Source organism: Gossypium raimondii, chromosome 5 (genome assembly GCF_025698545.1).
Source record: "Gossypium raimondii isolate GPD5lz chromosome 5, ASM2569854v1, whole genome shotgun sequence".
Lineage (NCBI taxonomy): Eukaryota > Viridiplantae > Streptophyta > Magnoliopsida > Malvales > Malvaceae > Gossypium > Gossypium raimondii.
Window position 1 is genome coordinate 6,763,977 of NC_068569.1, and position 17,652 is coordinate 6,781,628.

The 17,652-nt window shown below is 32.3% G+C and overlaps 2 protein-coding genes and 1 long non-coding RNA gene across 6 annotated transcripts; all 3 read right to left on the minus strand.

Annotated features, from left to right (window-relative positions):
• Positions 1–4,794: 4,794 nt before the first annotated feature.
• LOC105768303 (E3 ubiquitin-protein ligase APD2) lies at positions 4,795–8,990 on the minus strand. Of its 4 annotated transcripts, none has more exons than XM_012588171.2 (12): positions 8,914–8,990; positions 8,771–8,821; positions 7,134–8,333; positions 6,899–7,008; positions 6,678–6,803; positions 6,491–6,587; positions 6,339–6,413; positions 6,172–6,254; positions 5,909–6,055; positions 5,618–5,690; positions 5,072–5,417; positions 4,795–4,993 (listed from the first exon to the last, which is right to left on the minus strand). In XM_012588171.2, the coding sequence occupies exons 3-12, from the start codon at positions 7,552–7,554 to the stop codon at positions 4,918–4,920; spliced, it is 1,554 nt and encodes a 517-aa protein (XP_012443625.1). In that variant the 5' UTR covers positions 7,555–8,333; positions 8,771–8,821; positions 8,914–8,990; the 3' UTR covers positions 4,795–4,917. The 4 variants fall into 4 exon arrangements, with proteins under 4 accessions (XP_012443625.1, XP_052485957.1, XP_052485956.1 ...); XM_052629997.1 differs by lacking the exon at positions 8,914–8,990 and having other exon boundaries at positions 7,134–7,411; positions 7,501–8,333; positions 8,622–8,771; XM_052629996.1 differs by lacking the exon at positions 8,914–8,990 and having other exon boundaries at positions 6,899–7,005; positions 8,622–8,771.
• On the minus strand, positions 8,335–10,790 carry LOC105768304 (protein ELF4-LIKE 1). Its single transcript, XM_052629998.1, has 2 exons — positions 10,296–10,790; positions 8,335–9,931 (listed from the first exon to the last, which is right to left on the minus strand). Exons 1-2 carry the CDS (start codon positions 10,694–10,696, stop codon positions 9,880–9,882), a joined length of 453 nt encoding a protein of 150 aa, XP_052485958.1. The 5' UTR covers positions 10,697–10,790; the 3' UTR covers positions 8,335–9,879.
• A 4,802-nt stretch (positions 10,791–15,592) lies between these two features.
• On the minus strand, positions 15,593–17,514 carry LOC105766769 (uncharacterized). The gene is made up of 3 exons (XR_008196437.1): positions 17,425–17,514; positions 16,929–16,982; positions 15,593–16,112 (listed from the first exon to the last, which is right to left on the minus strand). It is a non-coding gene; the product is annotated as an uncharacterized LOC105766769 (long non-coding RNA).
• Positions 17,515–17,652: the final 138 nt, after the last annotated feature.

The window sequence follows — 17,652 nt, forward strand, 5'->3', positions numbered from 1 at the left end:
CGGTTTCAAAGGTGAAAATTCTTCTAGATGGTCATATAGTGGAGGCGGGTGCTCCAGAAGAGACCCAAGACATAACTAATAAGTAAAACTTCAGAAGAGATTCAGGTACCTGAAGCTGAATTTTAAAATAATGAAAATAAGAGATCTCGATAAGTTATGTCAATTCGAGAATATATGGAACCGAATAATAAAAGTGGTCGACAATGATTTTGCATGCAATATTATTATTGAAATAATGAAATAAAAGGAGGATCTTGAATAAATCTATTGAGAAGTATAGATATGGAATAAATTGATCAAAATAGAAAGATGCAACTCAAATACAATTAAATTCGTGGAATTTTTGGACCAGTAGTCCAAATATCTAAAGGTATAAAGCCAGTGAGGGTGCAAATGAAGTAGTTTTGCAAAAACAGAATAAAAATATGAAGTTTTTCGCTAAATACTAGTATTGATTATGAAAAGATATAATATTCTTTTGTGGTAGATGTAATAACCTTTAGACATATTATTTTGACAATTCATAAAAGATTTAACTTGCGCCTAATGGTGGTTGTTACAACCTTTATAAATCAAGATGTGGTAAAGTTTATATTAAAATCCTTGAAGGATTTAGAATGCTAGAAGCATATTGAAATTCTCGGAAATTATTCATTTATATTAATTGAAATAATTGAACATATGTGGTAAATTTAACTTAGTCAATAGTAGTTGAAAGAGGATTATAAAATGATCCAAAATACCTATTTGTATTTTTATAGAAGGATCATGATTAAAATTTGCTATGGTTATTGTTGAAACTCCTGAAGAGATCAAAATATGTTTCCCCAAAATTTTTCCTCACTCATGATTTTCAAAAGAATGGTGATATAAATGCTTAGCAATACATTCAGATAGTCATTTGAAAAACTAGTATTCAAGATTGAATACGTAGAATATGAGAAAGTATGTTTTGTTTTCATGAGGAGGAGTAAATACGCATTGTACTCTTTTTCCCTTAACCGATGTTTTGTCCCATTGGGTTTTCTTGGTAAGGTTTTTAATGAGGCAACATATTATGCATATTATAGATTGTGTACTCTTTTTCCTTCATTAGGTTTTTATCCCACAGGATTTTTTCTAATAAGGTTTTAACGAGGCACATTATCTACCAATAGACATTCAAGGGGGAGTGTTATGAATATCTTATTAAGTGGATGTCCATCATGATCAATATAAGGTTTTAATATACTTTGAATTCTAATAGTTATTAGAATTAGATCTCTACTTCTTTTATACTTCTTATGCCTATAAATAGAGACTCTGATGAAACATTGCAGTCATCCCTTTTGATCAATAAAATACATTCTCTATTGCTTTCATATTTTCTTTGTTCTTTATTCTCTCAATCTCTCTTTATTTTATAACAATTTTTTAATTCTTTTATTTTTCTCTTGACGTATTTGAATGAAACATCTTTATTTCTCCCAAAATTAGAAGGTCTTAGAAACCCAAATATTATAAAAACTTCAAGAGACTCTACAATGCTAAAAACTTCAAGAGACACAAAAATAGAAAAAATTAAAAGAGCTTGAGGAGTTTTAGTCATGGTTTCTCATTCATGAAAAAGATGCGACCTTTGGCTCAATTTCTATGTGTGACACGAACTGTTACAACACAATTTCCACATATGACACCAATTGTTACAATACAAAATAATGAGTGACTTATATCGATTTACATCATGAGGAGTGTGAAGAGTCGTTAGATAAGGTGGTTGAAGAATGTTGAGTAGATATAATAATAGAATTGTGGTGCTTGATGCTTGTTGCCCCTCTTCTTCAAAAAGGGCTTGAAACGAGCCCTCGTCTTATAGTGGTCTTTTGGTAGAGTCCAATACTAGGCTCGGTTTAAGTTGCGAGGTGTATTTGACTGTTTTAAGTTGATGATCTTGAGAAGTTGGGGACCATTAAATGAAATTGGACTTGATGTGATGATTGTTCTCGATGAAGTTATGACAATAGTATTATGGTATTACTAGCTTAGATATCAAAACAATGTAAGCTTGAGGATTATTTTTGTTGAATAAAAGAATAATTTATTGTTCATTCCATGAATGAGACCATATAGTTAAAAGAAAAATATTTGTCGGCAGTGAAGGACAAGCTCCATCAACACGACAAAAGCTTTAGCCTCAGCATCAGTAGAAAATTACAACATGTTGGCAACCGACTTTGTTACAATTCAAGCATGACATATCAGGAGCGATTACATGCAACTATCTCAATAAGGAAATCAACATCGGATGGTCCAAAGCGGCAGGCAAAATTGACAAAAAAAACTGAGCATCCACCAAACTAGAAAGAACGACGACAAAACCATTCATAAAATCACTTGCAAAAGCAAGACTACATGCATAAGTAAGACTAAAACTTGTATGAGACAAAACAAAAACTTTCAAAAGTGAAGACTTATTAAACAATAAAAAACAAACAGAAAAACATATAAAACTTAAGATAACATGGGTCTAAACCGACTTGTGAAATAATTTATTATTTTGAAATACTCTAAAAAAAATAGATTAATAAGCTAATGAAGAGCCCCCATCTGAATATCTACAGTCAACCCACTTTTGAAGAGAAATTACTAGTGGTCGATGGAGGTTTGGTGATGATAGGCACTATCATTTGTTCATCACAACTAATAAAGACAATGAAAATATTGACAAAACAGATTTGTAAATTGAAAAAAAAAAGAATACATATAGAGAGGATGAGAACAGAAAAGAAAAAGGAAATTATTGGAAAAGAAACAAAGAGAGTAATAAGTAGCTCGAAAACATTCCTCACCGCTAAACAAAGCAAATAAGAAGCAAAGATTTGAGAATTTTGTTTTTATATTTTTAAAGCTCTTGATGATTATTTATGATTGAGTCATAATTTTAGTTTTATTTATTAAAAAATTGAATTATTGATGCAAATTGTATTTAAATCTGACTCATTTAAACTAATTTGAGTCTTTCTATTTGACCTGATGTTCATATTTCCAATTTTGTAAGTAGGAAAAAATGAGTTACCCAAAACATTTTCAGTTTTCAGCAATTCATGGACCTAACATCACACACATAGTACGTACCCAATATTATAACCTTATTTAGCAAACAGAAAGTACTGATGTAAGCTTACCTCCTCCATATTGCATTTTTATTTCTTTTTATATAAATACAGAAAAAGTTATACGACTTTACTTTAATTAAAATGCTGGGAAATGTCAACTTTGCTGCCAGCGAAACTCTCGTAAGGGAAATTACTAACTTCTCTTGAAACCAATACCAATTTTAATTGTAGGTTTTTTCGACTGAGTTATGACCCACTCTACAGATGGTGCTTCTGTGCTTGTAGCGCGAAACGTTTAATTTGCATGAATTAAAAAAGAAAAATCTCAAATATACCAAGAATTCATGTTTTAGCCTTACATTATTAAAAGACCAAACTGGACATGCAATGTGAAGTGTGTGAACATACTTTTAAAACATTCACACGTTTGATGAAAGGAATGTTTGGACACTGAAATATCAGCTGCCTTCACCATTGCCCTTCAATATGCGACATACACAAGTACCAGTACTCATATTTCATCTCATCCTCTTTTCAGAGTATTAAACTCAAATCTTCAAAATCTCCGCCCACCCTTTCGTTCTTTCTTATGAGCTTGAATATGTCAAATGTAATCAACAAGAAAACTACTACTTGTCTTAATTTGTTACTCTTTAGCTATTATTTTACATTTTATATGCTATTTGGTTGGATGTTAATATAATATTATATGTCTTTCTTTCTTTTTTTAAATTTTGTTTGTCGGGTTCTTTGCCTGCACTTTATTTTTTTTTCTTCAGACCTTTGCCTGCACGTGTTCTGCTCATTCAAGTTCAATATGTATAATCTTTTAAGTATCAAAGACACATGTTGAATACCAACGTTCTTTTAACATACGCAAAGGGTGAAATCAGAAAATATTTTTAGGGGTTGAAATTAAATTGTAATTTTTATGATAGTAAAAATATAATTTTATTATTTTAATAGTTTATATCTTTACAATTTTAAAAGGATTAAATTAAATTTTTATATTTTTGGGGACCAAAGTATAATTTTATCTTTACCAATTTAAAATTTTAAAAATTTGAAAAGACCTAAATAAAAACAAATTCATTTTAGGGGCTATGCCAACCCCCTAATTTCGCCCCTGACAAAGTATCTATTGAACAGAACATATGTAGGCATACGTTAAAAATACCTAAACAAAAAAAAAAAAAACAAAACATATAGCCCAAACATCTTATGAATTTTCTTTTTCTTTTGCTTTTGTTTTTCTTTTCATGTTTCTCAAAAATATTGAAATTTTCTGAAGTTTGAATTTTAAAATTTAGAAATATTTATATATTTTTAAAAGAGCTGCTATATATACACATTGATAACATTCAATTAAAAAATGATTGGATTTTGTGATCCTCTTCCTCGTCCTAAATGTAATTAGCGAATCATATGGTCAGCGAATTGGTAGGGTTAACCTTCCGAGTACGGAGCTCTGAGCCACTCCAACAAGTTATGGGGCCAGCACATGCAGAATCCAAACTACTTGTGCAATTCTTGCTTGCCAATGCAATGCCATGATCCATGACATCTGATAGTAACGACAGCTACCCATCTTCTTTTGCACATGATTTTAATTATGGTATATACAGCTACCAATCTATCCAATCATAGTTATGGAAAGGGTTCAAAACAATCTTAATTTTTCGAATGATCAAATCACCACTTGATGCCAAGGTTTATAGTAACATTTACTTCATTGGTCAGTCAAGAGTTATATCATATACAGAGGAAACAAATCTCATACAAATCATGCTCATACTCAAACGGGATATGGGTTAAAGCCGCCTTAAACTGTAAAAACCTTCCGGACTTTCTTCATCTTCCTACGACATATTGGGCAAGTACCAGCTTCTTCTGCAATCCTGCATGGATAAAATTAATGGAAGTTAACAACAACCTAAATTAGCCACTACTTTCTAACTTAACGAGCTCAGTGAAACCTTGTTCCACACGTGAAACAGGTAGCACAATGTCCACAAGGAAGAAAGAAACAATCTCTGGGTGAACCGAAGCAAACAACACAAAGGTGCCGAGGGTTGTTGCTGCTTCTTTCCCCATCATTCAAAGGCTTTCCTTCAAGACAAGTGGCTGCTTGCTGCCATGTTTCCGGATCCTCTTCGTCCTCGTCATTGGATAGGGAATAGTAAGATGAACCCCAGCTTGCGATATCATCGTCTTTCTGTGCAAGCAATGGTGCTCGTTGTGATCCCATTTCTCCAACATTGGATCTTCTTTGCTTCATTTTCCATAATCTAAAGGCTATTAATACTAGGACGGTCATCACACCTACAGCATCGAAAAAATTGTTAAATGTTTAGATGGATGAAATATGGATCAATACCTAACTTGGTCCAGATTATACTGATTTGGTACTTATTTTTAAATATCAACTCGTTGAAATGCATATAATTCGGGGCCTATTTCGATATAAAATTAAGTATTCTTATGTGGAATAGGACTTGTGTAAGGGAAATAGAAATATATACCTGATCCGACAAAATATGAAATCCATCGAGGTCCATAAGATACCTTAACATACCAGATGTTATTAGGACTTTCCTGAAAGAAGCAAAAAGGTTAATGAGGATTACAAAAGGACACTAGTTTTGTTATAAATAAGTTCCCTTGGTCGTGAAAGAAAATAATTATTAATCTGAGAAAAACATTGAAGAAAACAAGTTTCTAGTTGCAGCTGCCATAATTTCATATGTGAGAACCTAAATACCTAATGGCAATTCTCACTAATATTAAGGACTTTGTAAGAGTGTTCTTTTTACCTCATTACGACCAGGTGAAGACAAGACAGCAACATTGGGATGTAGAAGATAAAGCTCCAAATCACACAAATGATCCCCCAAAGAACATGTGTAATACGCTTGACTTGTGTCATAACTTAGAGCGTTCACTGAGAAGTTCAACTGTATCTGATTCATTAACATTTATGAAGATATGTGAACTTCAATTGGGGAACTTTTGAATATTATGTAATTGTGGATTAATTGATGTGACAGTGAGAGTGAGATAATATTTGGGCAATTACCTCAACCTCCTTAGTGTTCAAATTCCCCACAGCAACATAATAATTTGAAGACTTTGGAATTTCTTGTTGGATCTTACCAGTTCCTGCAAATTAAGTATGGCATGAGGCCCAATCTAATGTGTTTCAAATACACATTCATAAACTTCCTTTCAGATTAAAAATCTTACCATATATTATATTCCATGACAAACTTGTATTAGGATATGACGGATCCTCTACCCACTTAGCAAGGCTTTCAATACCTGCAATAAATTACTCAAATTAACACATTTAATTTTAAACCCTCACCACCAAAACTCAACAGAGGAGGAGGTCTAACCTTGGGCAATGACAAGTGATAGAGGTAAGGAGCTGGCGGATCTTATAGCGTATGAAATATTCACTTGCGACCCTTCGTTTAAGAAGAACAGCCACTCCTGGAACCAAAAATAATAAACACAACTCAAAATCATTAATGTAATAATAAGACTTGAAAGTAAAGATTTAAGGTTCAAATAAATATTGACCTTATGGAAATTAGGTGGTATAAATATGTCATGTGTTTCAGTCCAGGAGATCTCAACATCTAAAGGAGGTGGTCTGTGAAATCCGTACACCATTAACCCTGGTTTTTGTTTATCCGGTTCTTCAAACTGTCAGCAAAATAATCAAGATCAATCCAATGTAATGGCACCAGCAGTAGCCAGTACTAGAAATAGAATGGCATATATTATGCAGAAATATTCACCTCAATAGACTGAACAAAGAAAGAGTTGGGTCGTACAAGGTGTGAGCTATGTGGACTGATTTGTAAACTCACCGATCCATAAAAACCCACCATCAGAGTTATTGAGGCTGCTGGTCACAAAAATATTGAAGGGTTTGCATACAATTTTCAAACTCATGAGAATTAAGTAAACTGGTGCAAATCTTATTATGAATTTATTAGAAGGAGAAAAAGGGAACAGAGAGAGAAAACTAACCAAAAAGCCAAAATGCGATAAGAACAATAACGCAATACCAAACATCATCACTCACGTCGAACCTTGACTCATCGTATATTGATATATTGAGACGATAAGATGACCCGCCGGAAGATTGTGGTCGCCGCTCTTGGCGATGCTGGCGGTGGAGCAGGCGTTGGCCACTATTACTTTCTTCTTCACGGACTTCTGTGCTAGCAGAAGAAGGGAGAGAGGCGACTGTTGAAGGAGGAGGAGGAGCATGTTGACTATGGTCTGCTGAATGTTCCATTTTCAAACTTAAAAGCAGGGCATGAAAACAGAGTAGTAAGGAGGAAGCAATAAAGTTAGCTAAAAAAAAAGAAAAGGGGTGGTTTGAGTGAATTACAGATTGAGGAATAGCGAGGTAGCGGACAATGATGATTGTTACTGAAGCAGTCATTGCATTAGTCCTTACACCTTTTTAGGTTGTTGTTTCATGCGGACTTGGGAATGGTAGTTGACGAGTGATAGGTAGTTAGTTGAAGTCATAGCTTTGAAGTTGTGCTGCCGACCAATTCATCTTTTTCGGTCTTACCTGGTTTAGGTATTATTTTTTGGGTTTGAGCTGATACAGAATAATTTCTTTATGTTTGTGCGAGTGTTTTTCCTTGTTTTTAATATGATTTTGTTTCTACGCATAAAAAAGCTTACAACAATTAGTTTTCTTTTCTACTTCCTGTTACAAACAAGTAGGTGAATTACACATACTCCAGTATATAACTGTCTCCAATAGCATTCACTTAAAACAAACATCAAACCACGTGGCACACACATATTCATTGATCACTTTACAGGTGAGCATATAAATATGCTTGCTTCTCCCTCGTTTGCAACAGTCACTCCGAAACTTGGAGCAGGGAAGTAAGACAAGAAGAGTATAGAGATGGAGAGATCAAAATCGCTGTTTCTCACTTTGCTTTGCTCTTTGATCCTTTTTAGATCTCCAATTCTCACTCGGGTTTACTATTCAATTTGATTCTGCTCCTTTTAGTTCTGGGTTTTGTGAGTGTATTCTTTGATTATTGGGAGTTCCTTCAAGTTTGATTCGTTTGCCGAACTAATTGGCCCCCTAACTCCACTGTCAACAGCTCACTCTATCCTACTTTGAAGCTGGCAATACCCATCAAAACTGGCTAGCTACCAAACCGTTTCAATAGTTATTCAAACCAATTCCAGGGTCTGCAAAGGAAGTCGGATGAATACAACATTAACACCAAGAATATTGTAAAAGCTCAAGTCATGAACCATAATACATAATACAAACAAATGACGTATCGATCTTATCAATTAAATGTTTTTTAACATAAACTGAAGTCACCAACATATATATGAGAGGAATTTGAGAACTGGCATTTCTAGACTCTAGCTCATTTAGAACACCCGAGGCAAATACATAACAAAGCAATTTATCAAAATCTCGGCATTGGTGCATTTTTCTGCTATCACTTCAAGCAAATAAATCCTCACCTTCCACACTTTCTCCCTTATCGCCAATTTTTCTTACATCAAATTTTAAGGAGGAGAACATGCTCAACGGTATCAAGATGACAATTGCCAATGACTGACACAATAAACTACGTTTATCAGCAGATACTGGGCTTTATAGAATTGATGACCTGCTTCTGTAGATGAATAAGCTGGGGAGCTTGGCAGCATGATGTAAGATCCTGTACAAGTCAAATATGAAAACAATGATAGGAATACAAATAGATTACTTGATCAAAGAAACGCAATAGCATTATAAAAGGTTAAACATCACCATGAGCTGAGGATGGTGTTGTGCATTGAATAATTGGTGGACCATAATAATTGCATAAGTTCCATCATCATCATCATCAGCATCTGATTTTGCTATCAAAACATCAAAATGTTGTGACCAAAATGGCAATCATATGCATTCTAGTAAAACCGATAAGAAATACTCTCACTTCTTTAAGAGAGAAATTGGGGTCATCTATTGTGAATCCTATAATGACTTCTTAAAGAAGCAACAGATTTACCTTCTGAAGAATGCAATCATTAAATTCGATTAACTAGGGGAAGAAGAAGATCAAGAGAAACAAAATTCAAAGAAGTAGGATCCTGGTGAAAAGAATATGCAGTAACATGTTATAGCATCATAAAATTGGAGAAGTGAATAAGTTGTTGAGTACAGCATACTAGGATCAGACAGGGTAAGAATGAAGGGTACAACTGAACTTAGTGACAGTATATTATTCGCCAAAATCTGGCTTCTCGTCCCAAATTTCTGAACACTTCCAGAAGAAAATATACCCCAATTATGCCTCACAACAAGAACATGTTTAGCTTCCACCTCAATCAGTAGGCCCTAACCAGAAGTATATTATGACTTCAGAAACAACCATGTCAAACTTCTACAAGGTCTATTTTATATATTTTTCCAAGAATAATCTAGGAACTTAGTCATTACCATCCTCAAATTCGACATACTTCCTTACTAAATAATACCTACCATAAACCAATCTTCCATCACTTGGCAAAATAGTCACGATTTCAACAGAAAGCGCCATAGACTGTTAGCAGCATCCGTAACTAAAACCATCAACCAAGAGTAGTACGTTACAACCATGACTCCCACCCAAATAGCAATTCCAAATGCATGCACCACACATTCCACCTCCAGAAAATTAAAACTTTTCACAAAGATACAAGAAATTAAAGAACACTAGTGAAGCTAAGAAAAACTTTACGAAGAGAAGAATCTTTAACAAAATGTGAATTGAGATTTGCTGCTATGATCCCACACCTGGTTAAATCTGCAAACAAAAGCTAAGATAAAGATGCAAACAGAGAAATACCTCATATTCGTCTGCCGAGTAGATTAAAGGCAGACTAGGAAGTCCAGCAGCTATAAAACCGAACAAACAAACACAAAATATTAAGCACAACCACCGTCAGCTTAACATTAAGCTTAAATGTGAAAACATGGTCCCATCAGAGTTCAGTTCACAAATGACTTACAGTAAAACAAAGGACAACTTGACTCGTAAAAACAACAACTGAAAGTGAAACTTTTATTGAACAAAACAAACGACACACTGACACAAACAACCTGACTAACAATGTAAAAGCTTGAACCTTAATCAGAAGACGAAAGCTAAAGGATTTTCGGAAAATTACTCGAATTCAGTTCGAGAGCGCCTGTTTTCCACCTTCCTGTTCCCTATCTTTTTGCGTTGACGAACCGTGTCCGAGAAATTGACCGATAAACCGGAGTAAATCTCGATGACCTTTGAGATATTTCCGTTGATCTCCCGTATCAACCCGACGTTCTTAACAAGATTATCAGGAATCTTTGACTGGTGATTCTCGTTCACTTTCTTGATAAGTTCCCGGTTCTGATCCAATACGGCCTGCGCCATCTTAAAGCTATAGCGTAGCGTATCCCAGACCTCCACGTCACACTCCTCGTCTTCCGTATCGTCTCCATCTCCGGCTCCGGCTCCGTTCGCCTTCCCCTCTCCGATATTGAAACGCTTGTTTTTGTTCTCGCAGGTGTCGGCCATAGCAGCCTCCACCATAAATGAAGTTTTAGTCCGTCGTTTTTATATTAGCAACAAAATTTTGTTTGGTTTAATTATCTTTCTTTATTCTAATTTTTAGGGTTTAAAGTAATCGAATTAATACGATTTATATCTTGGGGTAAGAGAGAGATGCAATAGAAGCATCCAATCAAACATGCGGTATGACGGTCCAGTTATTTGGCTGCAGCGTAGAGTTTAACACTTGTTGAAAAAATATGATTGGCTTGTGAAAATGAGAGTTGTGTGACAGGATGTGAGGTTAAAAAACTTGTATTCGTCGTACGTTTTTTTTATTTGCTGAGATATTTTTCAATCTTGACAAAATTAATTAAAAATTAAATATCTGCCAACCAAGACATGGGGGAGAAAGATTTTTTTTTTTTTTAAAGTTCAGGGTCCATTTGTACGTGAACCGAATATTCACCAGAGCGCGCGTGGAATATCAATAACCCGACTGCCAATGTTAACGGATTAACGCTTGAAAGAAGTCTTTTCCAGCATGACGTCGGATTCACGCAATAAATATCTTTTATTACCAATTTATTCATAATATTTTGTTAATTTCGGAAAATATAGATTCGAGTATGTTGAAATACATTGATCTTTTATTTATAGGTTGGACAGAAATTATAAATAATTTTAAAATTAAGGTAAAAAACAAATATCACCAAAAGGATTAACAAATTTTGATACTCGGTCAATATTTTTTAATCTAATATAGACACATAATAATCATCTTAAATTCTATAAAAAACATTTGAATAGTTTATTCATTATTAACTCAGACAACTTCAATTATCAACTGAGTTGAATTCTGTTTTTAGAAACAAAGGTATTGGAGACAAATAATAAAGCTTATTTGTTATTAAGAGAAGAAAATGAGTTTTTACTCAAATAATAATAAGAAAAAAATCTAAATGGCATATTGCAAGAATTATTTATCAAAATAATACATTCAAATGGGTGGAGGGTTGTGCATCCTGATTCTGACAAAAATTCAATAAAAAAAAAGGGGTATAGAGGTGTGGTGCCTATCTGATAGGCCGCACCAATGACCCCTATCTGATAGGCGGCACATGACATACCTAGTATTCCCCCCCTCATCTGGCTCATTTTAAATATTTATCAAAATACTTAAATTTTATATATTGCTTTTAATTACAAAAAAATACCAAACAGTTTTGTTCACATCATATTTTTTGTTATATTACATTAACAAAATAAATATATCTTATAAATTCCAACTCAAACTCCAACTCAATGGTCCCGTTCACAAATTCCATCTCAATGGTTTAATCTTTTACCTACATAAAAAAACAAAAAAATTAAAATAATAAAATAATATGCCAATAAAAATATAACAAAACATAACATAAACGATACATAATAAATACAAATATTTTTATTATTATTTTAAAATGATAATAATTAAAATGTTTTGGTTTAAAATATAATATATATATATATATATAATAACATGTCAACTTAATTATTGTCAAAAATATAATTTTTTGCTTAGAACTTCAAAAAAATTTATTTTTAATATTTATAAAAACATAAAATAAAATTTAAAACATAAACTCTTATTCTCAATTATAAAATCTTAAAAATTAGAACATATACACTATTTCCTAATTTATCTCATAAATTCCAAATTCCATATCAATGGTCTCATCTTTTACCTAAATAAAAATAAAAAATAATATTAAAATAATCAAAACAACATGCCAAATAAATTTCTTAAAAAAAAATCTAAAACACACATAACAAATAAATTACATAAAAAAATAAAATATTCTTTGTACATAACATAAATAGGCTTTTTTACTTTAATAAACATTAAAAATAAATTATGAATGAATGAAAATATAAAATAAATACAAACATACATTAATAGCTCTTTTTAACTAAATAATACCTTACAAAAATGAGTCGGATGGGGGAGTGTTGGGGGAGAAAATACTAGGTGTGCCGCCTATATCTTTTTTTTTTTTTTAACAAAATTGTGTCAAAATCAGGATGATACTGACTATGCACCACCCTCCACCCATTTGAATGTACCATTTTGGTACATAATTCTTACAACATACCATTTAAGTTTTTTTTAATATTATTTAGGTAAAAAACCCGAACCCAATTAATGAAAGGAATTTAAGTATCTTAAAAAGAAAATTTTGATAGAAATTTGAATCTCAAATTCTGAATCCAGCTCAAACTAGTTGGAGCCTCAATTTCAAGATTGAGCTTGAAAACGCAGCATCTTCGTTACTTTGACAGTGCACCTGGGAAGTAAAAGGAAGTCTACACATTAGATAAAAATAAAAGGTTAAAACATGCTGTTAATCCATGTACTTTGAAAAAAATTTAAAATTTAATTTTTGTAGTTATAATGTGAAAAATTAAGTCCTATTTTTTGTTACAAATATCAGTTGAGGTACTAAAATCGTAAGTTATGATCAATTGACAAATTTTGACAAAAATTATCAAAGATAATAATGATTGGATTAAAATTTTAAATAAAAATATATATATTTTTTGTAAGTATAAAGACTAATAACATAATTTAAGCGAGAATGAAAATAGAGAAATACGGCACACCATTTATTGCCATTGACATTCGCGACTTTGATTAAATGATTAAGAAAGGTAAAGAGATTTCTTCAATAGCCAAATTAATAAAAGAATATAGTTCTCTGGTTATGCTTATGGTGTACCCTAAAAGAGAAATTATTAGATGCCCATTATAATCTCTTCTATACTTCACTTTGTTTTTCTGTATGTAAAAAAATAAAATGTCAGTAGTGACAATATATCGCAAAGAAAAGATAAATAAAAATAAAGAACACACTGATTTTTACGTGGAAACCCTTTCGGGAAAAAATTATGGGCAGAGGAGAATAAAATTCACTATGTCAAAATTCGAATAATTACAAGAGAAGTAGACTATATCTATTTATAGACTTGTAAAACCATATTCTAATAGGAGTGTAGTAAAATTTAAACACCTTATTCTAATCAATATCAAATAGATGGAGTTTAATAAGGTTTAAAAAACTTTATTCTAAAATAAAATAAAAAAGTGTAGTTCTATATTGATTTTACTTTTATTTTATTTTACTACTGTATTTTATTTAAATAAGGATTCAAGTCACTAAATTCTAACAATCTCCACATTGACACGAATTCTCAATGAACAAGTTCTTCATTGCGAACTCTCAATGAACAAGTTTTCCACATTTTCCATAAAACCCCTTAAGGGTTTAACTTCAACAATGAACAACAACCATGTCTAAGCAATACTCAAACTTGGTTATAGGAAGTGACTTAGTCATCATATCTGCAGGATTTTCATGAGTAGTAATTTTGCTCACAACAATATCACCACGAGTAATAACATCATGAACAAAATGATACTGAACATCAATGTGTTTTGTTCTCTCATGAAACATTTGATCTTTTGTAAGGAAGATGGCACTCTGACTGTCACAAAATGCTGTATCGATTTGAAGGTCTTCATTGAGTTCACTAAAGAGTCGCTTCAACCAAATAGCTTCTTTACAAGCCTCAATAATCGCCATGTACTCAACTTCAGTGGTAGACAAAGCGACTGTAGTTTGCAAAGTGGCTTTCCAGCTGATTGCACAACCTCTGATGTAAAGACATAACCTGTGAGAGATCTTCTTCTATCAAGGTCTCCAGCAAAATCAGCATCAACATACCTAATGACTCCATCTCTAGTTCTTCCAAACTGTAAGAAAACATCAGTAGTACCTCGTAAGTATCTTAAAATCCACTGAACTACTTTCCAATGTTCTTTACTGGGATTCGCCATGTATCTGCTAGCTGCACTGCATATGATAAATCTAGACATAAACAAACCATAGCATACATGAGAGATCCCACTACACTAGAGTATGGAACATGTGAAATGTACTCAATCTCATCATTTGATTGTGGAGACAAAGCCGATGAAAGTCTGAAATGGGCTGCTAAAGGAGTACTAATAGGCTTAACACTCTGCATATTGAACCTGCAAAGAACTTTCTCAATGTACCCTTCTAACTTAGGTACAATTTACTTACTTTTCTATCTCTAAGAATCTCTATACCAAGTATCTTCTTTACTGATTCCAAATCTTTCATCTCAAATTCTTCACTTAGTTGGGATTTACCTTTCTTATCTCTCATTTATCTTTTGCTACTATCAACATGTCATCAACATAAAGGAGTAAATACATAAAAGAACCATCACTGTTTTTCTTAAAGTAAACACAACTGTCAAAGCTACTTTTTTTGAAATCATGAGAAGTCATAAAGGAATCAAACCTCTTATACCACTGTTTTGGTGACTGTTTCAAACTGTAAAGGGACTTTTTCAGCAAGCAAACATAGTCCCTTTTTTCCGAGACTATAAAACCCTCTGGTTGTTGCATGTAAATATCCTCCTCAAGTTCTCCATTCAAAAATATAGTTTTTACATCTAACTGCTCAATCTCCAAATCGTGCATTGCCACAATACCAAGAAAATCTCGAATTGAACTATGTTTCACAACTAGGGAGAACACATCTGTGAAGTCCACTCCTGGAATTTGACTGTAACCCTTTGCAACAAACCTTGCTTTATATCTGGGTTCTTCAACTTTTGGAGTCCCTTCTTTTTTTTTTAAACATCCATTTACAACGAACACTCTTTTTACCTTTAGGAAGTTTCACAAGATCTCATGTTCTGTTTTTGTGGAGTGATTCCATCTCCTTTTGCATAGCAAACATCTACTTTTCTGAGTCTTCATAGCTAACCGCCTCAGAATAATTAGATGGCTCTTGGTTTACATTTATATCTTCAACCACATTTAAAGCATAAGCAACTAAATCAGCCTCGGCATACTTGTTTGGAGGTTTAATTTCTCTTCTAGTTCTGTTTTTGGCGATAGAGTATTGTGGTGAATAAGCAACTCTGTTCTGAATTTTTGTACTGGCTTGAGAAGTTGACTCTGTTCTAGATTCTAGATTAATCTGATACTCCACCTGCTTTTGAAAAATGAAATTCATGCAATTTAAATTCTTATCCCAACCCTAGATATTTTCATATATATCAATAGCAGCCCATGAATGTAACACCCCCAACCCGTATCCCTCACCGGAACTAGGTTACGGAGCATTACTGGAGATTACAGATCAAACAGACAGAAATCTCAAACATTTTATATCATCAAAACAAGTCATCAAAGCATCATTTTAATCCAAACTATAAACTCTCCAAAATAGATCTTATAACTTCATTTACAATCAAACCATAAAATAACTAATATTTAGACACTCTAGGTACATGCCGATACAAAGAAATAAACATCACTATATTTGAGTTCGGGATCGTTGTTGGATGCTGAATCAGCAATCAAACTTAAGTACTTAACCTGCGCACAGAAAACAAAACCGTACACTGAGTAAAAAACTCAGTGGTATTTCTATAATTCAAATATTTAAAAATAAAATAATAAAATATGTATAATAAAATGTTAAGCACAATTGAACATTTAAAATCACACAATACTCAATTTTCATCACTTGCTATATGTAATACCTTTCCATAATTTATTCACGTACCATTTAAACAATGGCACTATCCATTCCACAATCAATTTATGAGTATATAACTCGTGTATTCCATGTATTTACAACATATTTCACATTCTATTTTCAATTTACTATCTCATATTCTTATTCTTAGCCCAAAGTAAATTTTATAAAACACACCGGATATACGGAACAAATACAAAGGTGCATTGTTATGCACTAATGAATAGAGAGCATTGAAGTGCTATACAGAGAGCACAGATGTGCTAAACGGAGAGCACTGACGTGCTAGTAATCAAAGAGCACCAACGTGCTAGTAATCAGAGAGCGCGCTAAAGTTCCTTAATGGCATGCAACTAATATCCCAGTAGTTCTAAATTTCATCTACTTGGGCATTAAGGCTGAATTTTATACATATAAAAAATAATTGAATTATCATATTTGCACAATTTCACATTTACACATATATATTCATAATATATATTCCACTTTAATTCAACCAATATAATTTCATCACTTATCAAGACAATCCATTTCAATTATAAAAAAACAATAATTCTCACCTCAATCACTTACCATAACATTTAATTAAAAATACAACAATTAATAATTAGATTCGGATTATAGAAATACAAACCAGGAATTCCGAGCTATACCTCGTCGACTATATTTTTTCCCTTTTTTAGTTGAGAATTCCGGTACAACGATTGCTACGGAATTAAAACAATTAAAAATCATCAATACAACACCATTCAATCTCACATTAAATATTTCAATTTTTACTCAATATTTGCCTAAATTCTAATTTAGTCCCTGAACCGAGACTAATTTTTATTCTCAAAATTAATTTCATATTTTCATTCCATTCCACTTTAAACTAATTTAATTCTCTAATTTCACCATAAATCTCTAATTTTAAATTCTCTCAATTTAGTCCTATTAATTCAAAACGTATGTTTTATTTTACAAATCAATCTTTTACTAACTTCTAACTTGAAATTCAATCAATTTAACCCTAATTCATCAATTAATTCAAGATGAACAACATCTAAAATTTTACTAACTTTCAAAATTTCAACATAAATCAAGTAGTATTTTGTTCTAGGATTCCAAAAACTCAAAATTATAAGAAAAGAGATTAAATTGACTTACCAAATTAAGTTTGAACCTCAAAACCCCAATTCTCCTTTTTTTTCTTTTCTTTCTCCTTTCTCCTTCTCTGTTTCGTTTTTCAATTTTGTTTCTTTTCTTCTTTTCTATTCTTTTATTTCATTTACTTTATATATATATATATATATATATATATATATATATATAATAAATAATATAACAATATCTTAGATATTTTATATATTTTAAATTAAAAATATCTTAGATATT